The 23962-nt window shown below is 40.6% G+C and overlaps 1 protein-coding gene across 3 annotated transcripts in view; it reads right to left on the bottom strand.

Annotated features, from left to right (window-relative positions):
- The window catches only part of tnpo1 (transportin 1), a 32135-nt gene extending 8419 nt beyond the window's left edge, over positions 1 to 23716 (bottom strand). For all 3 annotated transcript variants that reach the window (XM_018736735.2, XM_018736736.2, XM_018736738.2), the window contains exons 1-15: positions 23582 to 23716; positions 23324 to 23454; positions 21951 to 22026; positions 16779 to 16928; positions 15857 to 15963; positions 11049 to 11182; positions 10872 to 10953; positions 9175 to 9297; positions 8157 to 8275; positions 6337 to 6397; positions 5095 to 5266; positions 4255 to 4407; positions 2892 to 3117; positions 998 to 1169; positions 641 to 727 (exon numbers count right to left, since the gene is read on the bottom strand). In XM_018736735.2, the coding sequence (XP_018592251.1) occupies positions 641 to 727; positions 998 to 1169; positions 2892 to 3117; positions 4255 to 4407; positions 5095 to 5266; positions 6337 to 6397; positions 8157 to 8275; positions 9175 to 9297; positions 10872 to 10953; positions 11049 to 11182; positions 15857 to 15963; positions 16779 to 16928; positions 21951 to 22026; positions 23324 to 23428 (1767 nt within the window). In that variant the 5' untranslated portion in view covers positions 23429 to 23454; positions 23582 to 23716. The remainder of the gene's footprint in view (positions 1 to 640; positions 728 to 997; positions 1170 to 2891; positions 3118 to 4254; positions 4408 to 5094; positions 5267 to 6336; positions 6398 to 8156; positions 8276 to 9174; positions 9298 to 10871; positions 10954 to 11048; positions 11183 to 15856; positions 15964 to 16778; positions 16929 to 21950; positions 22027 to 23323; positions 23455 to 23581) is intronic.
- Between the last annotated feature and the right edge of the window lie 246 nt (positions 23717 to 23962).

Raw genomic sequence — 23962 nt, 5'->3', positions numbered from 1 at the left:
GTTAAAATTATTTTAACATTATGTGTGAAGTTGGGGGGGGGGGGGGGGCAGAAATAAATAAAAATTAAAGCTTATACTGCAGCACTTGTGTATGTTTAGACATCCTCATGGCTCATATAATGCAATATAATGGGATTTTCAACTAACAAAGTAGATGACTACCTGTATGCAATAAGCAATATTTTATTTGTGTGGAGAAAAATTAAAATTTCACATAAACGCATGTTTTCATTTTTCTCTTCATTTTAAATCAATGGCTTTTCTAATAGAGTTACAGAGGTCAAAGCTTGTAGGATATGAGGGAGGGTAGGCTGTAGATGGAAGACCAGCCCATTGCAGGGCAAACTGGACACACACACACACACACACACACACACACACACACACACACACACACACACGGCAATTTACAGTCACCAAATCACTTGAGACAAAAGTCTTTGGACTGCAAGTTGAAAACAGAGCACCTGGAGAGGAACCAGGTGAAAAGAGTACATGCAAACTCAACACACGCTGAGCTGGACTGCAACATCTGAACACAGAGGAGCTGTGAGTCAGAGTCACTTGTGCCACCATGCTGTGCTTTCAAAATTATGTGCAACTTAAATTGCTTAGAGTTTTCTAACATAAAATAAGTTACCTCAAGTAAGGGGAACAGATCCTTGTCTTCATCCTTAAGTTGATTCCATTTCTGAATAAGAGGAGGCATCAGCATCTGGATGTACTCCTGCAAATAGAACCAAATAAATTACACACCTCTGCCATTCCACTCAATGCAATAGAAACACTGCATTTCAAGATTACTGGTAAAAACATGTTTAAACAGAACACAAACTACTCATAACATTCTCTGGTTCTTGACGCTTTAATGTTCTTATTCAAAGAATTTGTCAGGTTTTTTTTTTTTTTTTTTTAAAAGAAAAAAAAGAAAAAAAAAAAGGAGCTGAGGCAAACACTGATTTCACAAAACCCTTATTCAGCAAAGAGGTGTCATTACTGGCTTGTTAAGGTGGTGTCCAACGGAGTCAGCCAGTGTGCCAATGGCATCATACAGGATGAGGAGATTCTTGTGCTGGTACTTGCTGAAGGCGAAGACAAGGGTGTCCAAGATGTAAGCGAGGTAGGGCACCAGCTCCGTGCATGCTTCCTCCTCCAGAGTGGCAAAGGCACTAATGGCAGTCAGGATGGACAGAATCAGCTTTTGAGTTCACACACTGCACTGTACACAAGAGCCAAGAGCCAGCAGGTCTGTTTACCAATGGCTGCATAAGGAATAAAGGCTGACACAAAACAGCTGCTTCTCCTTGCTTCCTCTCTCCATCTTTGTTTTATAACCACTAATTACACTGTGTTTGTTTCAGGATGGCTATTTTACTCCATTTCAGTAGATTTTCCTATGGGACATAAAGATCCAGTGCACACTTCTAGGACACTTACTACATATGCATTAAACGAACCATATTAAAAGTGTATGTTGACTAGCAGATGGCAATATCAGGTTTGAGACTTAACCAGAAAACATCCATGAGGCTAGAAGATATAATGAAGAAAAAATACAAAAAGCACATCATTCAATTGGACATTGTGACCCTGAACATGGCATAGTAATAACACGACCAAACACCAGCTCCATAAGGTTGTTTACCTAGCTGAGAGGACTATGGACCCGAACTATGAGTCAGAGATATAGCTCAGCTAGGGCGTAAACTTGCAGCAGGCCAAATAGGTTCTGCTCTTAGTGCAGGAACTTGGAGAGACAAATCATTCAACCACAAAAAGTGACTTTGCCATCTTAATATGCATCCCACCTTAACACAACTTCCAAACAAGAATCTCCAAAAAGCAACGGGGAGACAGATAGGAGGCGATGAGGCGGGGCTGAATTTCCCTGCCGAAGACCCCACCAGCCAAGGCGTCAAAGCGTGGGGGTAGGGGTACTGGTACATTAGACTTTCATGGCTGGATGAGCTTGCAGAGATCTCATGCCATCTTAAGTGCTTTCACATGTTACTGCACACATAAACAAATACTTTACCGATGAACCCTGGAACCCATCATGGCCATTAAGAGCTTTTCAAACATCATTAGTGGTGATAACACAGGAAAACCAAAGAAGGGGTCCCTGCCTGCTTTTACAAACACCACTGCCTCCAATGAAAATTAAATGGCTGACAATATATTTTTTTGTGCTCAAATAATGTAAGTACAGGACTAATTAATTAACCACCACAGAGATGAATAAGGCACCATAATCAAAACTACAAGGACATGAACACAAAGGGGAAAAAAATTTTATGCGTCATAAAATTTTCATGATGCAAGGCACGAGGGACCAGCACAGTGGCCAATGGTGTACTACCCCCTAGTGGTTAATGTTAAGCAATGAACTCCTAATTTCTGATAGAGGAAAAGCGCTGATACAAGGGAATATGGGCTGTTTTCGCTCAGCAGGCAGAACACTGGTAGAATAAATTCGACCTTTTTATTCTGCCAAAGTACAGATGTGTTTAACTGGAAATTGTATGGTCATTTTATGTTAAATGATCATGTGCATAATTTGTTTTAAGTGACTCAAAGCTAAAAGATAAGCTTCAAAAAAAAGATCAAGATTCATGTAGAAGATTTTATTCAGAAGAATCATTGGCTTGGTTAAAAGTGATAACACAATTATGAAAATATTCTATTTAATAAAACTATTTTATATATAGCACCTTTAAAAGCAGCTTCTGTAAGTGCTTTAGATGTCATTAAAGCTATATAGGCTACAACTACAAAGTAAAGAACTCTACATTCAAAAACCTACAGCAGCAGAAAAGGCTAAAACAACAAAGCCTTTACTGCAGAGTAACCATTCAGGGCATGTCACTTGTGAGGGAGAGTAGTGTTCATACCTGCAGGCGGCCTCCTGGACTCGCTTGTTGCTGTCCAGGATACGTTTGAGCAGCTCCGTCATCAGGGGCTTCAGGTAGGTATCGGGCGGCTGGCTCACCACCCAGTGAGCATAGCGGCTGAGTGTCCAGCAGGTGATGGAGCGCACCAAGGCCTTCTTGTCTGACAGACACTGCACCAGGTGCGGGACGAGCTCTGGTAGGTATGGAATCATACCCTGCATGCAACCTGGAGGACAATTACTGTATCACCAAACAGTCAACAGGGCTGATACAGAAAAGTTCTCCGAGTAGCTACGGCCTTGTTAGTAAAGCATGTACAGTTCTGACTTTAGAAGGAAACAAATCCCAAAGATTGAGACAAATCTCACTGTGTGTATCCACACAGTAGCCTAAAAGTCAGCATCTTGTTGACAGACTTATCCAATAGCTTTCCCTCTATTTATTCACAATGTACCAAAATCCGTGTATTGCTTCAGGTTGCTTCACAACATTTGGTGTTCTCCCAAGGCCTCTGCATTGCTTATAAGCTCTTTTTTTAAAGTTAAGCAAGTGCCAAAGTTCTCATCCTTTTTACCAACAGTCCAGATGGGTGCAAAATCCCAACGACTGCCACCACAGTCGTCACAGCAATTGTTTTTAAATTCAACCAGCATACAAAACACCAGGAGTGCAATAACACTACATATTCTGTGTACATTCTGTGCTTCTTGAACATTTCAGAATGTGCAATCAATACCCCCAACTTCTGCCAGAACTTTACAGTTGACAGTACACTTTGCAGTCTGCTGGCACTGCTATACATACCATTTCATGTTAAAACAATTTAACATTATAGCAGAGGACACCAACATCAGGTGCTTACCCAAATGAGTTGGTCAAGATTGCATGACAGGAATATGGTTTGGACTTTGTTTCATGCATATTTATACTTTCCTCTGCTACTTGTGCTTCCTAAAACAGGACACACTGCATCCAGTAATTAAGGTGCAAAAAAGCCCAAGAGTGTAGAACAATGCCTCAGTATTTCCCCTCACATAATGAGGCTATTTGTTTTGTGAAATTACACCTATACACGGGGGAAGAAATAATGCATTCTTGGACTCACAAAGCGTCACTAAATTACTAGTTTTAAAAAAAAAAAAAAAAAAAAAAAAAAAAAATGCAGTCAGCATACTTTAATATATATGTGACAACTATTGCATAGCACACACATTTGCATCCACCAGGTGAATCCATCCACCTTCCTACCATAGAGCTTTCTTCAATAGCCCTCCATCTGGTGTTGCAAGGGACCGAGGTTCTACTGCTATCACCTGGTCGGGACCCCTCCCCCAAGGCCTCCATACCCCCAGCTGCTACCTGCCTTCAGCAATGGCCCCCAGCACCAGGATGCCTGACTCTTTGATGACCCAGTCAGGGTGAAAGAGCAGCTCCTTCAGCAGTGGCAGGATGTGGAGCAGGAGATCATCCCGGAACACATTGGCCAGCACATCAAGAGCAGCAGCAGAGCACTTTCCTGAGTGATGGGGCAGACAGATGGCAAGCTCATCTTCCCATCAAATCGAACCAATTGCCATCTATTAGGCTGCAGGTAGCTGTAGCCAAAGCCTAACAGCATCTTAAGTGCACAGAAAATCAGGCAATGATGGGAAGTCATGGACTTTAACTTAGGGTATTAATGTGCATAAATTTGCAATGGGGTTTAGCGCTATGGTTCACAATGATGTACACATCTAAGGGAAATGAAGTTAGCCCCCCGTCAACATTTCCTTACAAAGTGCACAGGTTCTGATATTAAAGGCTCCTTAAGTAGCAAAGAATATTTTGAGTTCATCTTTGATGTTGAAATCCCTCTGAACCGCTTGTTCCATACGGGGTTGCGGGGAGCCGGAGCCTACCCGGCAACACAAAACGTAAGGCTGGAGACGGAGGGGACACACCCAGGACGGGATGCCAGTCTGTCACAAGGCACCCCACGCGTGGCTCGAACCCCAGACCCACCGGAGAGCAGGACCTGGTCCAACCCACCGCACCCCCGTATGTTGAAATCATGTTTATATTTTAAAAAGTACTACCCTTAATTTTTCCACCCCCAAAACTAAGTTACTTCACAAGGTAATGCCCTGATTTTAAGCATGACATGATATGCATTAAACTTCCTACAGACAACCGAGTTGAACAGAACCCTCCTATGAAGACTCACGAAGGTTCCAATCAGAGATAGTGTCGTCATCATCATCCAAGTCATCTTCATCATCATCTTCCTCCTCAATGCCATCACCCTCATGCTGCTGAGCCACTGTCCGGGAACGGTGGAACCGAGGCCGGATGTCCTGCTCATTGTCTGGGATTGCTTCATCCTCCTCCACATCACCCTGGGAGACAAAGATTGAGGGCAAAGATTCTACACCTCTCTGGCTACACTCCAATTAAAACAAAAATTATTTACTTCTATATCTGGGCAATTTGTACTGAAACAGGGATTTGAACTTGGGTCCTTCAAGTACAAGGCTATCAATATAACAACGCTACCGATGGTTCATTTTTTTTTATTTTATTACTGGATGTGCAAAAGTTCTCTGAAGCACAAAGGTTTCCTCCTCAATAACTTAGGTTAAAAGCAAAGATAGGAGAGCTTTTTGATCTTTGCTATAGATCTTTACATACATCAGGGGGATTTGAGCACCAAAGAACTTGATCATTTCATTAGCAGTTTAGTACATCTTGTTTTTTCTACCTCAAATTACCCATAGTAGGATAAATAGGTAGTATCTTTAGTACAACCAAGTAACACCAATAAGTTATGTCAAATTAAGCCAGCAAAGGTTCAGTATACATATATATATAAAAAATAAAGTAACTCTGCTGCGTTGACTAGATTTCAAGGGAATGTTGAGGTCCAACCTGACCTTCTGATAATGTTGTCAACTTCCCATGGTACTGTTCTCATACCACCATTACCCTCTGCCAAGAGATCAAAACCGAAAATCTGCAAATCTGATTCTGTTCCCATTTTTCCAATTACAGTGACTGTGGCCAGCTGCAACCATGCCAGCCTGAGGAAAGTCTCAAGACAAAACTCTGTGCAACACCCTAAAACCCATAAGCTGGTCACCAGCTGAGGGGAGTCTGCAGAGCAGACTGCAGATGTCAATGACAGCTTGGAAAGCTTCAGATTTATTTTAATGATTCATCTCAGCTGTGCTTCAACAACAAAAAGCTTTACTCATGTTCCAATCCTTTCAGCCTTTCTTTGGTCTACTCAGTAAACACAAGGCTGGTTCAGAGAAAGCAACATTTTGGGGGTTTGGGGGGGGGGGCTTCTTTGTCTTCAGTCTATATGGTGCATGGAAAAAGTTACAAGATGCTTTTAGTCCCCAGGGGATGGAAGAACACTGAAAAAGAACACACAAAGAACTGTTCTGTCCATTCGAGTTTAACTCACCTTAAGGAGTATAATATCAATCTCAGAATATTTCATCCCATTAACAAGCACAGGTGTTAGCCTAAAAAAGGTAAGAATGACACGTTAGCAATTTCATATAAAATCTCAAATGGCTGAGTAACAATTTTCCCCCACTTAGTGTTAGATTTGAATGTACAGACACACATTTTAGGCTACAGAACTGTGTATAACATTGAGAAGTATTACCAGCAATGTTAACACTGCTATTACTCAGCTATCTGGGTATGCAAAAATATCCTCATAACACTGGTGAACAGGTTTTTTTGTCACATAAAAAAGGCTATTTTATGTATTTTGCATGCTGAATTCAAAGATGTTTTCAGAATTTATCCATCACCCATAGTTTTTATGTACCAGTATATTTACTTATATTGTATATCAGTACTATATGGGGCATTTGAAACAAAAAGTTTGCAGAACACAGCTATTTTCATTGTTTGTGAAGTACAATGGCTTATTTTTTGAAAGCACAAGCCTAGATAGGCAAGTCACTAGGGGCCTGCAGAAACTCATCTTGACACGTTGGGACATGTCAAAACAGCCCCCATGAGTAGCAGTTCCTCGTCAGTTGCCAGCTAGAGTTCACCGTGTAAACATCTCACGTGCAGTGTGAAGATTTGTGCTTTTGTGTTAAGTGTTGTGCAGAAACCCCATCCACTATCATAATGCCAAGAAACTGTAAATAGCCCAAATTCTTTCTGCTACACATGTGGTGAATTGACATTAAAATCCCAAAAACATTCCTTCTCACCCCTCATTAAAAAATGTTAAGACCATTATTTTGGTTGTAAAGTGGGTGACCAGGATAAAAGTTGGGTGCCCCATTCTTGTTGTGTTACATGTGTCAGACATCTCACAGAATGGGCAAAAGGTTCACATCATACGTCTTTTGCCATTCCTATGATTTGGAGAGAACCAAAAGACCACGCTTCAGACTGCCAATTCTGCCTGACAAATATAGCTGGTATAACATCAAAATCAAAACATACTGTTAAATATCTTAATTTACCAGTCAGGAGTTACCTGTGCCAGAGCCTCCAAAAAAAAAAAAAAAACCCACAGTGATGAGTCTTGAGAATGCAGACCAAGCAGACAATACGGACAGGTCCAACACAAGTTGTGAATGACCTATTGACGTCATACAAAGTCATGAGGTGCAATAGGAGTCTGAAAGTCCACCTTTTGGAGTCACACTTGGACTTTTTTCCCCCCAGACAATCTCAGGGCAGTCAATGATGAGCATGGCAAAAAAGATTTCACCAAGACATTTTGGATATGGAAAAACGGTACCAAGGCAAGTGGAGTCCAAATATGTTAGCAGACTATTTCTGAATACTGAAGAAGGATGTTCCTGAGGCCAAATAAAGCCAAAAAGCACACACTCTTACATTTTAGGAGTAAGTCTGTACATATCTTGGGTATAATAACAGCCTTATTTATGAATATACATTTTTTTCAAAAACCTTAATTGCTTTGTAACTTTTAAACCCTGTCTGAAAAATTCTGAAAACAAATCTGAATTCAGTGTAAAAAGTACTATAAAAGTACACCTATTTTAGTTTGAGGGGACAAAAAAAAAAAAAAAAAAAAAAAAAAAAAAAGTTTAAAAATTTTGTTGACTATTGATAATTTGAGATAAAACTATAATTTAGTATACACATATATGTGAACTGTTAAAATTAAAGAGCACAAACTATTCTTATGCGCAACAACTGTGAAAATGCAGTTTCATAGATTGCTAGGAACTAATGAACAGCCACGGGGGTGTGCGCACGCACTTCCTAAGCTGCATGACTCACTGCGAAAGGTGTCCACACAGCACGTCCTTGCACACAGGCTGCTCAGCCAGCGTCAGCCAGAACTCACAAGCCTCCAGAGCCACATTCTCATCCTGGTCCTGGGTACGCTGCAGCATGTACTGTAGGGAAGGGAGCACCACATAACTGTCCACAGTCTGCTCTGTGACGTTTTGAACAATAACTGACGAAATGCGGAAAGGGACATTATAGAAGGATCCAGTTATGCTATTGTCACTTCCTGACTTAAGCTAAGAACTACTGGTAACCATCAAATGGAAACATTAATAGAAGGTCAAACAGAGCAGTAGCACTCAATCCTGGGTCTCCCAAGTATGCGGTTACATTAGAACCAACCTGGTAGTTAATGTTCCTGGATTGAAATGCTAACTGAATGGTCAGCGTTTAGCTGGGGACCCACTGCAATTCACTATGGCCACAAAATATCTGCATTACAATACCAAATAAAAGATTAGGCAAGTTTCTATTTAAAAAAAATGCCATTCTTGCCTCATAAAATGTTAAATGCACTGTGATTTTAGAGATTATAAATAAATGTCTCCATTCCTGTTCTTTTGCTTTGACCAGTGGTATACTCTAAATCAAGCCTTTGACATACACTGACTTAAGTTTTAAAAACAAAGATTAGCATAAATACCAACAAGAGTTTAATTTCTTCATTACAGATTCTTTGTAACAATTTAATTTGAACCACATAGAAATGCATCAGTGCAGCAATAATGTTATTTAAACAGTGCAACATTCAAATCAGCCAAGAAAATTCATTGATAACTGCTCTGGGACAGAAGTAAACCATCTTAAGGAAAAGCACAGCGCTCAAGCAAAGTGTTTTGTCCTGCTATATGGCAATTGATGTTATTAATAATACATCTTACTCCTAGAAGGCAGAAGAGGACACACACAGATAAACCTAAAGCTCTCATTGACTATACCATGCTACTGTCACACTACAGTAAATACTTTCCCACTGATCTAATATGCGTAGTGGGGGGGGCCTCACCTCAATGATATTGTGCATGTGTGGGAGAAGCCGATCCATCCGGACCTCCAGCAGCATCACCAAGGCCCGACACACGTTCTTCCTCACCTCAGGCTCCTCATCCGTGGCCAGGGCAAACAGGTTCTGTTCAAGGAAAAGACAAGAATTTCCCAGCATCTTGAAGTATAACCTTTTGCATTTCACCTGTATCTCTTCAGCCAGATACCCAGCTCTTCAAGGCATAAAGTGTATTTACAATAAATCAAGTTCTAAACTTTTCCTATAATACTAGTCATTTCCAAGCAAAGCCTTCAGGAGGACTCATTAGGCATTACCTTGGAGATCCATAGGAAAGGAATAGGAGGTCATTGTCCTACAGTTGGAAGCCACTATCCATGAGTTCACACTGGCCTAGAGCCCTAGATGAAGGCCTCTGGCAACTACTTTGATATGAAAAACGCTTAAGAAAACTAAAAAGGTCATTCCTGTTTACAGTCTCAGGACCAGCAGTTAAAACTGCTTCTTGTCAGCTTGGTTTTTCAAAAGTCTCCCTTCTACATCTCATGAGACCCTGTGCATCTGCCTCTTCCTTTACATTAGTGGGCTGAAGTGCTCCTTGTGCTTCAGGCCATCACTGGCACTGCCCTCCAGCCAGATGGCACATTTGCACTTGTCTGCCTTTTGAAATGAGAATGAAATTTAGGCAAAATTAGGTAATTTGTCAAAAACAAGGCAAAAATAAGATTCTATCATTTGTGAGGGAATTAGCAGAAGTCTGAGCAACACAGCAGACTGTAGCCTTTTGCCAAATTCACATCATAAATAAAATTTACCACAAAAAAAAAAATGAAACCGCAAAATCAAAAATCACCCAATTTTAGCTTTTAAAAATAAGTCATTTGACTAAGTGAGTGTATGCTAAGAGTAATTACAGCATGTCATACTGGGGACAGTACAAATGCAGAGAGAAATTTCAATTCTGACAACCAGACTAAATGAAAGACGGATCATTTTGGACAACGCTGTTGTACACAATGCAGCAGCACAAGATCCACTTCATGAAAAATACATTTGTTACATACACTGTTCTTTGTGCGCAGCTACCTGGTCAAAGTATTGCTCTGTACATTACATAGAGACTGACCCCACCCACCCCCTGCCACTATAGACCAGATTTTTAATCACACTCAGGGTTATGCTGTTCCTGCTGTTGCCAGTTTAATACTGCAACTCAATGTTTCAAACTGGACAGATGCATCATTTTAACCGCTCAGCAGAAGGACACAGGCTGAATTTTATTATCTCGCTCATTAATGATTCACTATAAAATGGAGAACAAGAATCAATGACTAATGTCATCATTTGACTGCTTAGAGGAATCTGTTGTGGACTCGGCATCCGTCTTCTCTGTAAAGACGCAGCTCGCAAAACAGCAGGGCTTAATATCAGCTCCGCCACAGCATTAACTAGATTCCAGATCATGGAATGCTGCAGCGTCCATCTGTTTTCCTTGCATTCCAAGCCTGAATTACTTCATTGAATCAAATGGTACCATAAATAAACTGCCAGAAGATGGGGAAAACCGTACACTGCATTGTACCAACTTGAAAAACATTTATGTGCAGAACTGTGGTCACAGACAACACCATTTAGTCAGAGCCATTGAAGGCACCAACAGCAGCTGTGGTGCATGAGGTTTGTTGTTTGGGATGACTCACCTCAATGAAGGAGTCGATGTGGAGCATAAGTGCCTGAGTTCTGCTGATGATGAACTGGTTGACACAAGCAATTGCATGGGACCTACAAAACCAGAATCGATGACGCTTTGTATGTCTCACCCCATCATACAAGCTTTTACAGAATGTCATCCTTTTTTGTATGAAAAGTCGCAGTACCTTATTTTGGGGCTATTGTGCTTGAAGAACTGAAGGAACTTGGGGATCATGATGTTGAGGGGTCGGTCAAGGATGTCACTATCCAGGATTTCTGCAGAATCCTCACATATTTTCTGGAGTGCTCCAAAGGCCCCCTAGTAATAGAAAAGAACATGCTGCAATACAGGCACAACAAAAACATTCATCATATTTACCCCACAAAACAGAGGAATGCATGTGGAAGACCAGCTCTGCATACCTCCATTTTTTGCTTGCAGCTAAGCACAACACACATGCACATTTGGCAAATATCACATTTTAATCATATTTATCCATCAGCTAGGATCAGCAATTTTTTCTTATATTGTAAGGTCTATTTGCTTACATTGTTTTAAATAACATTTTAGCTTCGTTGACCACATACAAACGCCTCCCACTTGTTCAGACCCTGGCAGATGAAATGAGGAACATCATTTGTTCCTGCAAAGACTAAATGCTTTTCAATATTTGTATAGTCCAACCACACATTATTCAATGTCAGACACCAGATGAATATATAATGAAATAATGGCATAGTTTCATTTTTAGACTAAACAGCAACAGTGCACTGCATTTGTGATTACACCGCTACCCAACTGGCAGCTTTCATTAGGCATATACATGTAGAATTCTCACAGTTCCTTTGTGAAGTATGCTTTGATCTCTTTCCACAAACATAACCACAATAACATGAAGGTTATGTTGTCATGGCTTATCCTCACAACCCACTTCTTTGTCTTTTTTTAAATACCACCACCTGATTCTTCAGTGGCAGAGACTTGACAAACCTCAACCTGCGCCACAGTAAGCAGGTTACATGCAAAGAATTTGAATTGGTACAACAAGGAGCAGCACTGCAGTAATGCCTTCTGAGAGCTGTTGCCATGGCAATCATATCCATCCTGAACCCTTTGTGTGTAGCCACAGTGTAAACTGAAGGACTGGTGAACAGCTTGCAGTATCAGTCAAGTTCACCTTGTATGCAGCCAAGGTGAAACAAAGCACATCTTTTCAGGAATAAAGCATTTCTCATGAGTGATTTCCAGTCTTTGTAGGAAGGCCGGCATTATCTCCAAACTACTCTAAGTCTTTCAACCATGCACAGAGTGCAAACAAAAGGGTGTAACCAGTCATCAATCAAAACAGTAAAACTGCCCATTTGCAGTTCTAAAAAAAGTAATTGCTATCATTCTATAAATGCTTACTGTCCACCACCTGCTCTGGTCTTTTAATAGCATAAGACGACAGGGCTGCAGCCTCACACTGCTCTCAAAGTGCTGGCAACATCACAGGGATCCTGCAAGCCTTACACTTCCAGGAAACACTCACAGCATATGACTGCTGGTCACTGGCTTTCAAGATGTGGCAGTGGTGCCAGGTTATGACTCTGTGGCCATTTCCAGAGATCTGCAGAGAAGCACTACAATTCCGCTACACCTGGGTGGAGGAGGACTCTAAACAACAAATTAATCAATACTCGAGCAGTCTGTGTGCTAAGGAGTGTCCTTAACATTGTGTCACACTCAGATTCTATAACATAGCTGTTCTGTAAGAGTCTCTTGTCCAAATGGTTTCAAGAGCCCAAAATGAGGTTTTTGCATCAGCAGGTTATTCCTCTGCCAGGAAAGTTCTAAAGGTACCCCCCCACCCCATGCTCAGGTAGAATGCCCCAATAATGTAATTGCACATTTCATTTTGCTCAAAAAACCAGAATCTCCTTTCCTCCTAAACTTGTAAAGCACAGGTCTGAAATGCAAGAAAATGTCCAATGAAATACAAAGTTTAACATATATGCTACAAGTAGCAGTTCCCCAGTTTGCAAAGCATAACTACAGGTCAAAAAAAATGAAAAAAATCTGTTACATTTACCACCTCTCCCAAAAGCAAGCAAAAAAAATTACAGGCAATAAAAACAACAAATATTGAGAAATCCTTATATGGTACACATTTTCCATATGTAAAATACCCAGGGATTAGGAAAAGTTGCTAGAGCAAATAGAAAGAAAACAATACAATCAATTCAATAAAAGCAATAAGCTTATAGCAAAACTACTATATGATATTTTCACAATGACATATAGACAGTTTCACAGCTCTGCAAATACAATGCCAAAACAATTTTGAAATTTTCACATTGTTTTTCCCTTGTATACAAAAATGTAATAAATCAATATGGTCAAAACTCACAGTACCTGACAGGATTATAGAGATTTATGAAAAACAGGGGAACAAACACAGATGATACATTGGTACTTTCGCTCAAGGTTTAAACAATGTTCGATGTCCTGCCAAGTCTACTAGGATCTGTATTCATCAGCCTGTTTCATATAATAACTTAGTTTTGTTTAAAAATGTATTCAACTGATTAACCACTCCCACCTCAAAAAGAATTCTGTATTCTTATGCTATCGCAATAGCTCTTCGACAGGACCACAAAGCATTTTCACAGTGATCTGCTGACATTGAAATCATCCTATTACACCTTCTAGGGCTCACAGCAACCATGCAAGGTCTAGTCAGCAGAAAATAACTGACCTAAATCTCTCCCACAAATCAAAGATTGCCTCTTCGCAGTCTCTAGTGTGGGAGTTAAAGAAACAATTGTGCAGCTAACGCCACTAAACTGGTTGCTTTAGGGTTTCTCCTGAGGACCTTTGTGGATCTGGGATCACATACAGACCACACTGATGAAAGTTATCACTTCTCAACTACCACTAGTCACGGTTACATCTCCTTTCGAGTTTCCTGGGTCAAATTGGTCTAATGCGGAAAAAGGACATATGTATGTGTATAGATGAGATGTATTTTCAATTAGCAAGCTACCTTTAAGAGAAGCTACAGTTCATAGCTTACCTTCAGTCTGCAACAACAAGCCTTAACGGCCATGCTATAAAAGCCAAGAAATCCTACAAATACCATTACAGTGAAAACACTAACAGAAAGAAAAAAGGTTCACTTTTATAAACCAATTCTGATATCCAGGGAAAAAATTTTTTAAAAAGCAATACAACAGCAGCCAGTCAAAACAAAATCTGAAATATGAGGGATACAGAAGTGTTTTTACGTCACACGGTCCATTTTCAGTGCATCCCTGGAGCTGTCGCTGAGCCACGGCTCAGCAGAGAACAAATTGAGCTCCATAAATCTCCAACTCCTGACTCAGCTTAAAATCCTCCGCTTTTGGCACCACCACTCAACGAGGCAGACTATAATCTGTGTGTAGGTATGCCTTAGGGGTAGGAGATTCATCACAGAGAAAATTGCGATACTTCAAATGAATTATCCCACATACTACTGAAGTATGAGGACACAGCGACCCACCAGCAGTGCTGACACGGCTTTACTCATGTGGTGAGATGCAAACGAGGAAGACCAGAGCTTTGTTCTGAAATTATTTAGTAATGATTCCCAGGCAAACATGTATTCATTTCAGCTGGAACTGACACTTAATGGATCACTGTCAGAAGTGCTGACTATTTACTGAGAATTAAATGTTGAGAATTCATAAAGGAAACTTCATCCACTAGCTTCATTTTGCTTTCAGATGCCTAGAAATGATAAATACTGCACTGGCAAGACACTCAAAGAAAAACACAGCAGGGAGTTAAGAAATAGTAGTGTAATGTACAACTCCTATCTATCCACCCCCCGTGGCACTGACTTTTAAACCAAGTTTTTTTGAGAATGCATTTCTTTTCCAGATGGAGCACTCAGATGTATAATAATTAAGAGATGGCTGTTCAAAAACTAATCTTTTGCAGTGATCTAATTGACAGCAGAGAGCAGCTGTCTACACTGGAGGGAAGGACTAGCTTTATCTTCAATCACACAGGTCTGACAGTGCCATACACCACACATCTTGTGTACCATAACCTTCAGGTATTTTGGGAAGGCTGCCAAACCATTCTCTTAATATTTTACTCTGTCAGCATGAAATGAACTTACTCTAAGGAGAACTGAGTACATCCTCCCTTATTCCTCATATGGGCAAACATCAAATTTACATACATTTTATTTTTTTAATGCCAAAAGAAAATGAAATTCAAGCTCCTGTATTCTTTCTTCTAAACCTAGAGTGTACAATACTGGATCAAACCCAAGAATTTCATATCCACCTGCTGTTTTGTTATAAATCTTTTCTTCACATGGCCCAGAATCAGTGGCTAACAGCCTTTACTAAGCACTGAACGCTCAAGGGCATCCATATATGAAATTAAATAAATCTCTGCCCACCATGGCCACAGGGTGCGATTGGTTTCATTACATATTTAGATGTAGGTTTGAATTAGTGAAGGCTTTCACACTGTTACTCATACCATAACACACCTCACACTTTAGCCAAATTAAAATGCCATTAACACTCAGGACAAAATTCAAAACAATATTCACACAAATGAACAGTGCTGTAGGTAACTCAGAAATCAGTGGTTTACAGTTAGATATCTGGGGATATGTTAGCAAGCTAACATTAAATAAAGTTAAGGAATGTTGCATGGGTGAAGGAGGTTAAAGGAACATTAGCTATACCCTTCTGTCATTACCCATGACCTGAATGTTAGCTAAAAATGGAGCCTACCATATATCTTCTGAGTGAGACACTCTACTCGGCTGAACAAACTTAACAGCCATGCCTAAATTACAATTTTACACATAATAAAAGCCCATTATATCAGCAGTTCAAACTGTTTTTAAAAAACTACGTACATCAAATGGAAATCTATTAAATCTATAACGTTCATACTCAGTTTGTCTGTTAAATGATTTACCATACTATGTTGCTCTGTCCTTACCTCACATGTGTTGTAGTCTTCAGAATCCAGCAGAGTGCAGAGCTTGGGTAGCAGCTCTGGCCAGTTCTGCAGCTCCCCCTTTGACGCAATGGTTGTAATCAAAATACCTGAAGAACATGATGTTTAGGTTAAGATAGGGGGGAATAAAACCATGTGAGCAGAAATTACAATGCAACATGAGCAACTAGAAGCAAGGTGGAGGAACAAATGGATAAATCACTTGAGATGGAGGAGGGGACAGCAGAACACAGTTAATATCAATTAAGCGCTTGTAATTGAACATTTGAGTGTTCCTTCACCATGCCACATCATAAAATCTTTTCATTAGCATATTGGTCAGAACACCTCAATATGCCTTCTAATGCAACTATTAGACACCTTCACTGTAATAGCAGTCTTGAACGTTAGCAAATTCATTTTGCACCAGTCCAACAGTGTCAAATAAGCCAGACATGTTTTTCAGCAAGAACATGCCTTTTTTTTTTTTTTTTTTTTTTTTTTAAATAAGAAGGGGGAAGAGGAGAGGAGGAAAAGACTACAGCTGACCGCCACAAGATGAAGCTCAGGAAAATAGAATAAAGGGCTGTAGATGTGTGCAAGACAATATCTTCATTCAAGCTAATCCTGAGAAGACTAGAGGAATAGACAATACAAAGAAACATCTGTCATTTATGTTAACACCTTCATCTGTACTTATGTGAACAGTAAAACTATGACAAAAATAGGTTGATTTCTCCACTGGGAACAGGAGTGGTGAAATCCATGGCAAACTGTGGGAAAATCTTCCCATATATTGGATAACCTCTTTATTGCTTTTGACTGGCTTATTTTTATAATTCAGTTGAAAATGTAATAATTCACAACAGAGTTTATCCTTTGTTCAGGATTACCAGCCACCTGCTGATGAAGATGGCCAACTCACCCACTGTGGCTCGGATAAGCGGTGAGGAGTCGCCGATGTTCTGCAGACATTCGTTTTTGATGAAGTCTGACACACCATTGGGGAAGTTCTGGTAGTGCGCCTTTACGTTGTTCTTCAAAATGAGACCACTTAAAGATCTTGTAGGCTCATCTGAGGAGGAAAAAATACACAAACTATCTGAAACTGCTTGTCCCAAGCAGGGTCGCAGCGAACCGGAGCCTAACCCGGCAACACAGGGCGCAAGGCTGGAGGGGGAGGGGACACACCCAGGACAGGACACCAGTCCATCACAAGGCACCCCAAGCAGGACTCGAACCCCAGAACCACCAGAGAGCAGGCTCCGGCCAACACCACTGTGCCAACGCGCACCCCGAGGAAGAAAGAAAGAGAAAAAAAAAAAAAAAAAAAAAAAAAAAAAAAAAACACACAACAACAACATTACTAAGCGAAACAATGTAAGGCCTGGACGAAATCACCAAAAGATGATGGGGACAGTGAGAGAGGAGCAACTCTTATTTTGTAAAAATGATGAACAGCTATTTCCTGTGTTTGTAGATGAGTTGATTACAGTGCATATGTACAGTTAAGTGGACAACTGAAGAGCAGCAAGAAATAGCCATGATAAGATTAGAACAGTTATAGCCAGCCTAATTTTAGTCTTTGAAGTTAACCCTGAGGCGAAGGGGGGGGGGGCAGAAACCCCCCCACAGCTTTTCTCCCTTTGACAATTAAGCATTCACTCCAAAATTCCCTTCAAATTAGTACCGCTATTATTCAGTTTTAGAGCACGTTTTCTAGGAAAACCCAACGTTGCAGTATTCGGAGTTGTGATTGGGGCAGAAATTTTATGACCGGATACCCTTCCTGACATAACCCCTGACCATTTACAAAAGCAGGGGACCAGTACTAATAAGTGGCCAGGACGTGCAAACTCCACACAGAGTGAGCAAGGATCAAACCCAGGTGCAGTGAGCTATCAACGCTACTTTCTGCGCCACCTTGCTGCCCATTCCATTCTCATTACCATTTCCCTTTCTCCCTACACATTTTCCACCATTTTTATCTAAAAAGATCGTCACGGTTACAAATCAGAATCCCCAAGTCGAGGAACTAGTCTTAAAAAGAAATTTAAGAGCAGCATCATGTGTAAAATTATTCCCCTATTGAAAAAACATTCAAAATGCTGGAAGATTAATGTCAACCCTTTTCAATTAGATGTCAGTATACATACCTGTATAGAACAGATTGCAATGGCAATTATTTAACACACCTAATGTGACCAAGTGTCAACGTGACTTAGCTGACCCATCCGAATAAATGTCAGACTGATGTGAAATCTGCTGGAATGAAATTTTTTTAAAAAAAAAAAAAAAAGTCCTGCATGACATAACGCTATGCCATAAATATAAAATATTTTAAATTTCTAATTGCTTATTTGATTCTTTTATCCAAAGCATCTAACAGCATTTGATACATTTATAAAGTTGGGTATTTTTACTACCAAGATATTGGGGTAAGTAAATTGATCAAGGTTTCTACAGCAGTAGCAGGCTTTGGGAATTGAACTGCTAACCTTCAGATTACATGTCTTCATCTGCTATGTTACCTGATGCCCCCTGCATGAATGAATGAACAAACTAACAAATTAACACATAAACCAATTTGCAATATTCCGATTAAAAACTAGACCTTCTAGCCCCACCCTTCTTTAAAAAAAAATAATAATTTAATCAGGGTAGCAATGTGTGTGCAAAATGAGCTGACAGCTAACATGTATTAATAAGCCAGGAGTGGAGACTCTGGCAACAAGCTCAAACTAATCTCACATCTCACCTGTACTTCTGCAGGTCGTAAAGTTGTATGTGGATGCAGGCAGCTAATATTTTGACTTGACACACATCACTCCATTCACCACCATACTTTGTTCACTGATTGAACAAAAATACATTTACTCCAGACCACAGATTGTCCCCCCCCTCCCCAAAAGCTTGTTTTATAAGCATGACAGTGCTACCACTCAGCCTACCAGACTTATTTACAAAAAAAATTTTTTAAAATTTGATTCAGTCTCACTGGAGATGACTTGTAAACTGAAGGTCACTGGAAGTATGCTGTACAACACAGCTTTCAAAAAAAAAAAAGGATCAAATTATGCTTTTTTTTGCCTGATGAAATCCAAATATTACAGATCATGGACAAGACTGAAGTGCAAATGCCTAGGGAATCTGCTGTATCGATGCTCTACATAAAAATCACACCAACGGCTGAGTTTACATTTATTCACTTAGCAGGCACTTTTCTTATACAAAGTGCAACTTTCTTTAGCTGACACCTTAGCCCAAATGCAATAATAACCATACAGCATTTGTGCCTGAAACTAGTTTTCCCACAACAACGAAGATTTATGTACACATTTCCCATAATGCCATGGATGTGAAAAGCCCCCAGACTCCTTAAGTGATACTGAATTCTCAAGTTTTGCAGCAAGACATCACTCAATGTTATAAAAACCCTGCACAGTGGGTTTTTAGGGCAGCTCAAAACAGTAGTAATCTGTGGCTGTCAAGGGGATCAGCTTTATTCAGTACTGGCCAACTTAAGTGTCTTGGACAGGTTCCCAAAATTTCTGGATCAAGGTTAGGAGAATTCACATGCACCAAGTAGCAGTGTGCAGGAGCTTAAACTGCACAGATCCTAGTTAGTCAGTCAGTCAGTCATATTTGATTTAAGCAAAAGTCCTTGAGAAGAAATCGTTAATCGGGGCTTTGAAGAAGTCCACCAATCTGTGGCATACATGTAATATTGTGAAATGCTTGGATAAACTGTAATACTGACAAATTAACAGGAAATGAAGATAACACGGAATAACCGCTTCAAACTAAAAAAATCTGCACCCTGATTTAGCACACCCATCATTCTTGAAAGGTATACTCTTATTCCTTTACTTCAACTCATTATGTCAGTGCAGTCACCTAACTGGGTTATTAAGTCAGGATTTCATAAATTCCCCCTCCCCCACTAATTAGGTGAAATATAAATTTGAAACCACTCATTACATATAAATACAGCAACACCTCCAATGATAAATATATATATATTTTTTTTAGGTTAAGTGTGCCAAAAAACACAGTGAATCTCAAAAACCCTATTTTCTCAACCAGACATACCATAGGTGCTTAAAACATATATATAGGAAAAGATAAGAGTGTATATTAAGATCGCAAACCCTTTCGCAATGCAGAAAACCAGAACCCACACACAGAGACTGGTGTTAAAATAGATCTGTAATCACAAGTGCATACTGGCATTGCATGAGGCAGAAGTGGATCACAAAAAAAAAAAAAAAAAAAAAAAAAAACCTACATAATTACCTCTTCATGGCAATCTGAAAGAATAACCAAAAAGTAAACACGCACAGGCTTACTAAAATCCAAAGGACACTTAATTATTAATATCAATCAGTGGAGTGAGATTATACATCTTGATCCTTAAAAATCCTTCTGTGTGAAAAATCAAATCTCTACATGCTATACTGAACATTTCAGATAAAGTATGGAAGACAGTATTAGAGAAAACTAACAGCAATTTAAGAACAGTAACCTAAAGAAAAAAAATATCAACGCAGATTTCATTGAGCCAAGAGCTACAACATTTAAAAGCTCGACATACAAAAGAACATTCCATTTGTCTACTTTTACGGTAAACTGTTCATTGGCAGATTAGCATGACCTGCAATACCATAGTATTTACAGATTTTAAACTACGAAGATGTAATGCTTACATTGTTTATGTAACGTTTCATTCAGGAAAAAGAAAAACGGGATGGGATTACTACAATTGTGGAACTTCAAAGAACTCCTAGAAATTATTTCAAAGCGTCTACTATGAAGCAGTCCACCAAAGACAGAAAACTTAAGACTCTGGAAGTCAACTGAAATATCTTGTAGATGTTTTATTTATAACATACAGGAATACAAACAATTTAAATGAAGTTGTACTGAACTCTAGGTAATGTAAGCATCATCTTGCCAGCATTCGATGGCTAAATCCATCTCCAGCCAGTTTCCTCAACATCACACTATTGGTAATTGCTATGTAAAATGGAGGATTTGAGAGTTTAGCTCAACAAAGACAATATTATCCACATGCATAACTACAGACGGCACTATTTTGGTCTTTTTAAGAAAGGCTGCATCGACGAGGACCACAGGACATTACAGATCACGTTCAATCACCACATGCTTAAGTAGGTCACCTAAGGTGTCACCGTTTAAAGCATCATTCACTTTGCAACTTAAGGCAACTCATACAAGCTGGCTTAATGCACAGACTGATCCAAAGGAAAACCTGATAGCTGAAGCCAAGCCATATCCCATCACCCTACGAGTTAAAATTAGAGCAAACTATACCTTACTCAAGATCATTCCTGACCCACAGCTTTTACTTGGCATTTTACATCACAGATCTTTACGTCGGGTCCGGAAGAGCCGTACGGCGTGCAGGTTTAACAGCTCACTAAACAACTTACGACTCCAGTATTAGCCTAGAGGGCCAAGTTAAGCAAATTCCTGTATTTGAACCAATCAAGTGCTTAAGCAGAACGGAGAACGGCACACTTTCAGGACCACAAGTGATGCAACCGGATATTTATTACAGCAATTTATGGTTAAATCTCAAAGTTGCAGCATCAGATCCTTCCCGGGACTTCCAGGTTACAAGCGCGCGTCCGCTACGCCGTCGACGTAGCCATCGTGGAAAACACGGTCCGACAGGTTTCCCAGTTACTCTCGAAACGACTGGATGAAAAACGCACGAAACCGGAAGTGGTGCAAAGCATCAGACGGAGAATGATCTGAACTACGAAGGGCAGCCCGTTGAGCGGCAGTCAAAGTGGTCAGACTTCCCTTACCTCATGTGTTTAGTACAAAGGTAAACAGTGAGGGGGGGGGATCAATCCCAACATCCTCTCTGCTACAACCACAGAATCTCAGGAGTACTTGAATATAGGGTATACCTGTATTGGTAAAAATGCCAACCGTTGATGTTATTGCTCTCCTCACAACTTTTTACATCTCTAGCGAAGCAAATGTTACTGACTTAATGGACTGTCATACAGGAAGTCGGAAAAGCAAACCTTAGTTTGTCAATTAAGTATGTCAGAGTAAAACTTACCTTCCGATTTCAACTTTGTGAGGACAAATATCAAGTAGTTGTTAAAGTCGGGATACTGATTTAACTGCTCGAGTTTCTGGTGAGAAGTCAGTCAAGAAATCTTGCAGGACACGAGTACGGAGACAATTCAATCAATCAATGTGTCAATGTCACCTTAAGAGTGGCAACTTCCTTTTAGAGCCACGCAAACATTAACGCTTTTCACACGTATTCTATTTTTAACGGCGCTTAATAATGGGTGTAACTGCGGTGTATTTATCGAAGACAAAATATTTATTTTAATAAGCGACTGAAAGCTTGGACAAACATGGGGCACGAAGACTACTCTACTAATGGGGTCAAAAACCAAACTACTAGTCTAAGGCACGTTAGAGGAGCAGTAGGGGACATGATTACATATAAATATCATTGATTGAAAGCCGAACAATTTCAGCTACGTTTTCGGTTTATTATAACTATAACTGCGCAATGAACGCTGGGAGGGAAACGCTAAATCGTTCGTTTGACCCCGAGGGCTTATGATCCTGCACACAGCTGACCCACATACCCTCACATAAACACGAATTATGAACGATACCACGGGGGAAATGCCAGTTTAAACTCGGTCACTTTAAACGGAAACGGGCAGAATCATGTCGAACTCGCGGGTTTAAAACCGGGACACTGACTGCGCGTGACTCTCCGGCCGCGCGCGGGCGGCGCGAGCGGCGCCCCCGGCCGTCGCGAGAAGGCGGTGGGATGCGGGGGTGATGCGCAGAGCGGGCTGTGTCGCCGTGTGCGCTCGCAGCGAACCGGCACGCGTTTCAGTCCTAATCCCGGCCTTTCGGGTCCCCTTTTGTCCCACACCTTAGCCCAAATCCGGTCGTCAGCGACCACTCTAATAATAAAAACGCACCACAATCTTGCGCACAATGAATGATATCCTCTCGAACAGCGCTGCGTCTCGATCATGGCAAATGTGTGCGTATACACACTGCACCATACACACACACCACTTACACAATGCCGCGCAGATAATAATACTAATTCCAACCGCTTTCATCATAAAGACTGCACATTGCTGCCGTATGATTAGGCAGCCAGCCAGCATCATAAACGCGCTACTTCAGTTAGATGGCCCAGTCAGTGTGTCTAAACTAAAGACCCAAAGACCTCTCTTGGGCGTCGTGTCTGACACTGACAGCAGCAGCACCAGCACGCATGTGCCCATTAAAGGTGAATTATCACATTACATCTGCTGGGTGTTTTACAATTTACAATCTACATCCATGCTTCTAGACTACGCGCGGTAACTGCTGTGTAGGCGGGCACGACCCGTTTGTACACAGCGACAAAGCAAAGGTCGTCCGATCGCGGGCAGAGAGAAAGGATACTTGTTGGACAGATCGCTGCGTGGACGTGTCCGGGGACTGCGACTCTTTCAGGAGCTGTAAGATCTGCTGGAGTCCTTGCTCGTCTGGCTTCCACTCACACTCCATCTTGTTTTTTTTCTTTCTTTTTTTTGCTGCAATGAGATCACACAGAAATGAAATTAAAGAAGCTGAAACGCAGCGGCCGACCTGAAAAACAGCAAGGAAAATAAATGCACCGATGCATGATTGTCACAATCAAATTACAGCGTGGAAACCCACCGCTTCGTGTCGCTTATGGTTTCCTATTTTCCTCTTGTTTTATTATGTTGCGAAAGACACAGCCACAGGCCTCGCTACGTAAGCGTGTTGAGTTTTCAACAGGCTCCACACACACAGTCATGGCGCATTTAGTAACCTGCCCCAGAAGCCCGTGACGCCGCGGGGTCCAAGAGCCCGTCGCGTATGGCTCACAGGAACGCGATGTGTGACCTAGAACAACAGATATCTCCTGCAACGTCATACCTTTTTTTGCATTTTTTTTTCATACTGTACATCGCATTTTATGCAACATGTAATTGTATTAATATGCAGACCTTTGAAATGTGTTAAGCAGCGCATAGAATCGCAGGTGTTAATCCATGATATAGCCAAGCCAGGATT

This window comes from Scleropages formosus, chromosome 6 (genome assembly GCF_900964775.1).
Source record: "Scleropages formosus chromosome 6, fSclFor1.1, whole genome shotgun sequence".
Lineage (NCBI taxonomy): Eukaryota > Metazoa > Chordata > Actinopteri > Osteoglossiformes > Osteoglossidae > Scleropages > Scleropages formosus.
This window is presented reverse-complemented; position numbering and strand designations above follow the sequence as displayed.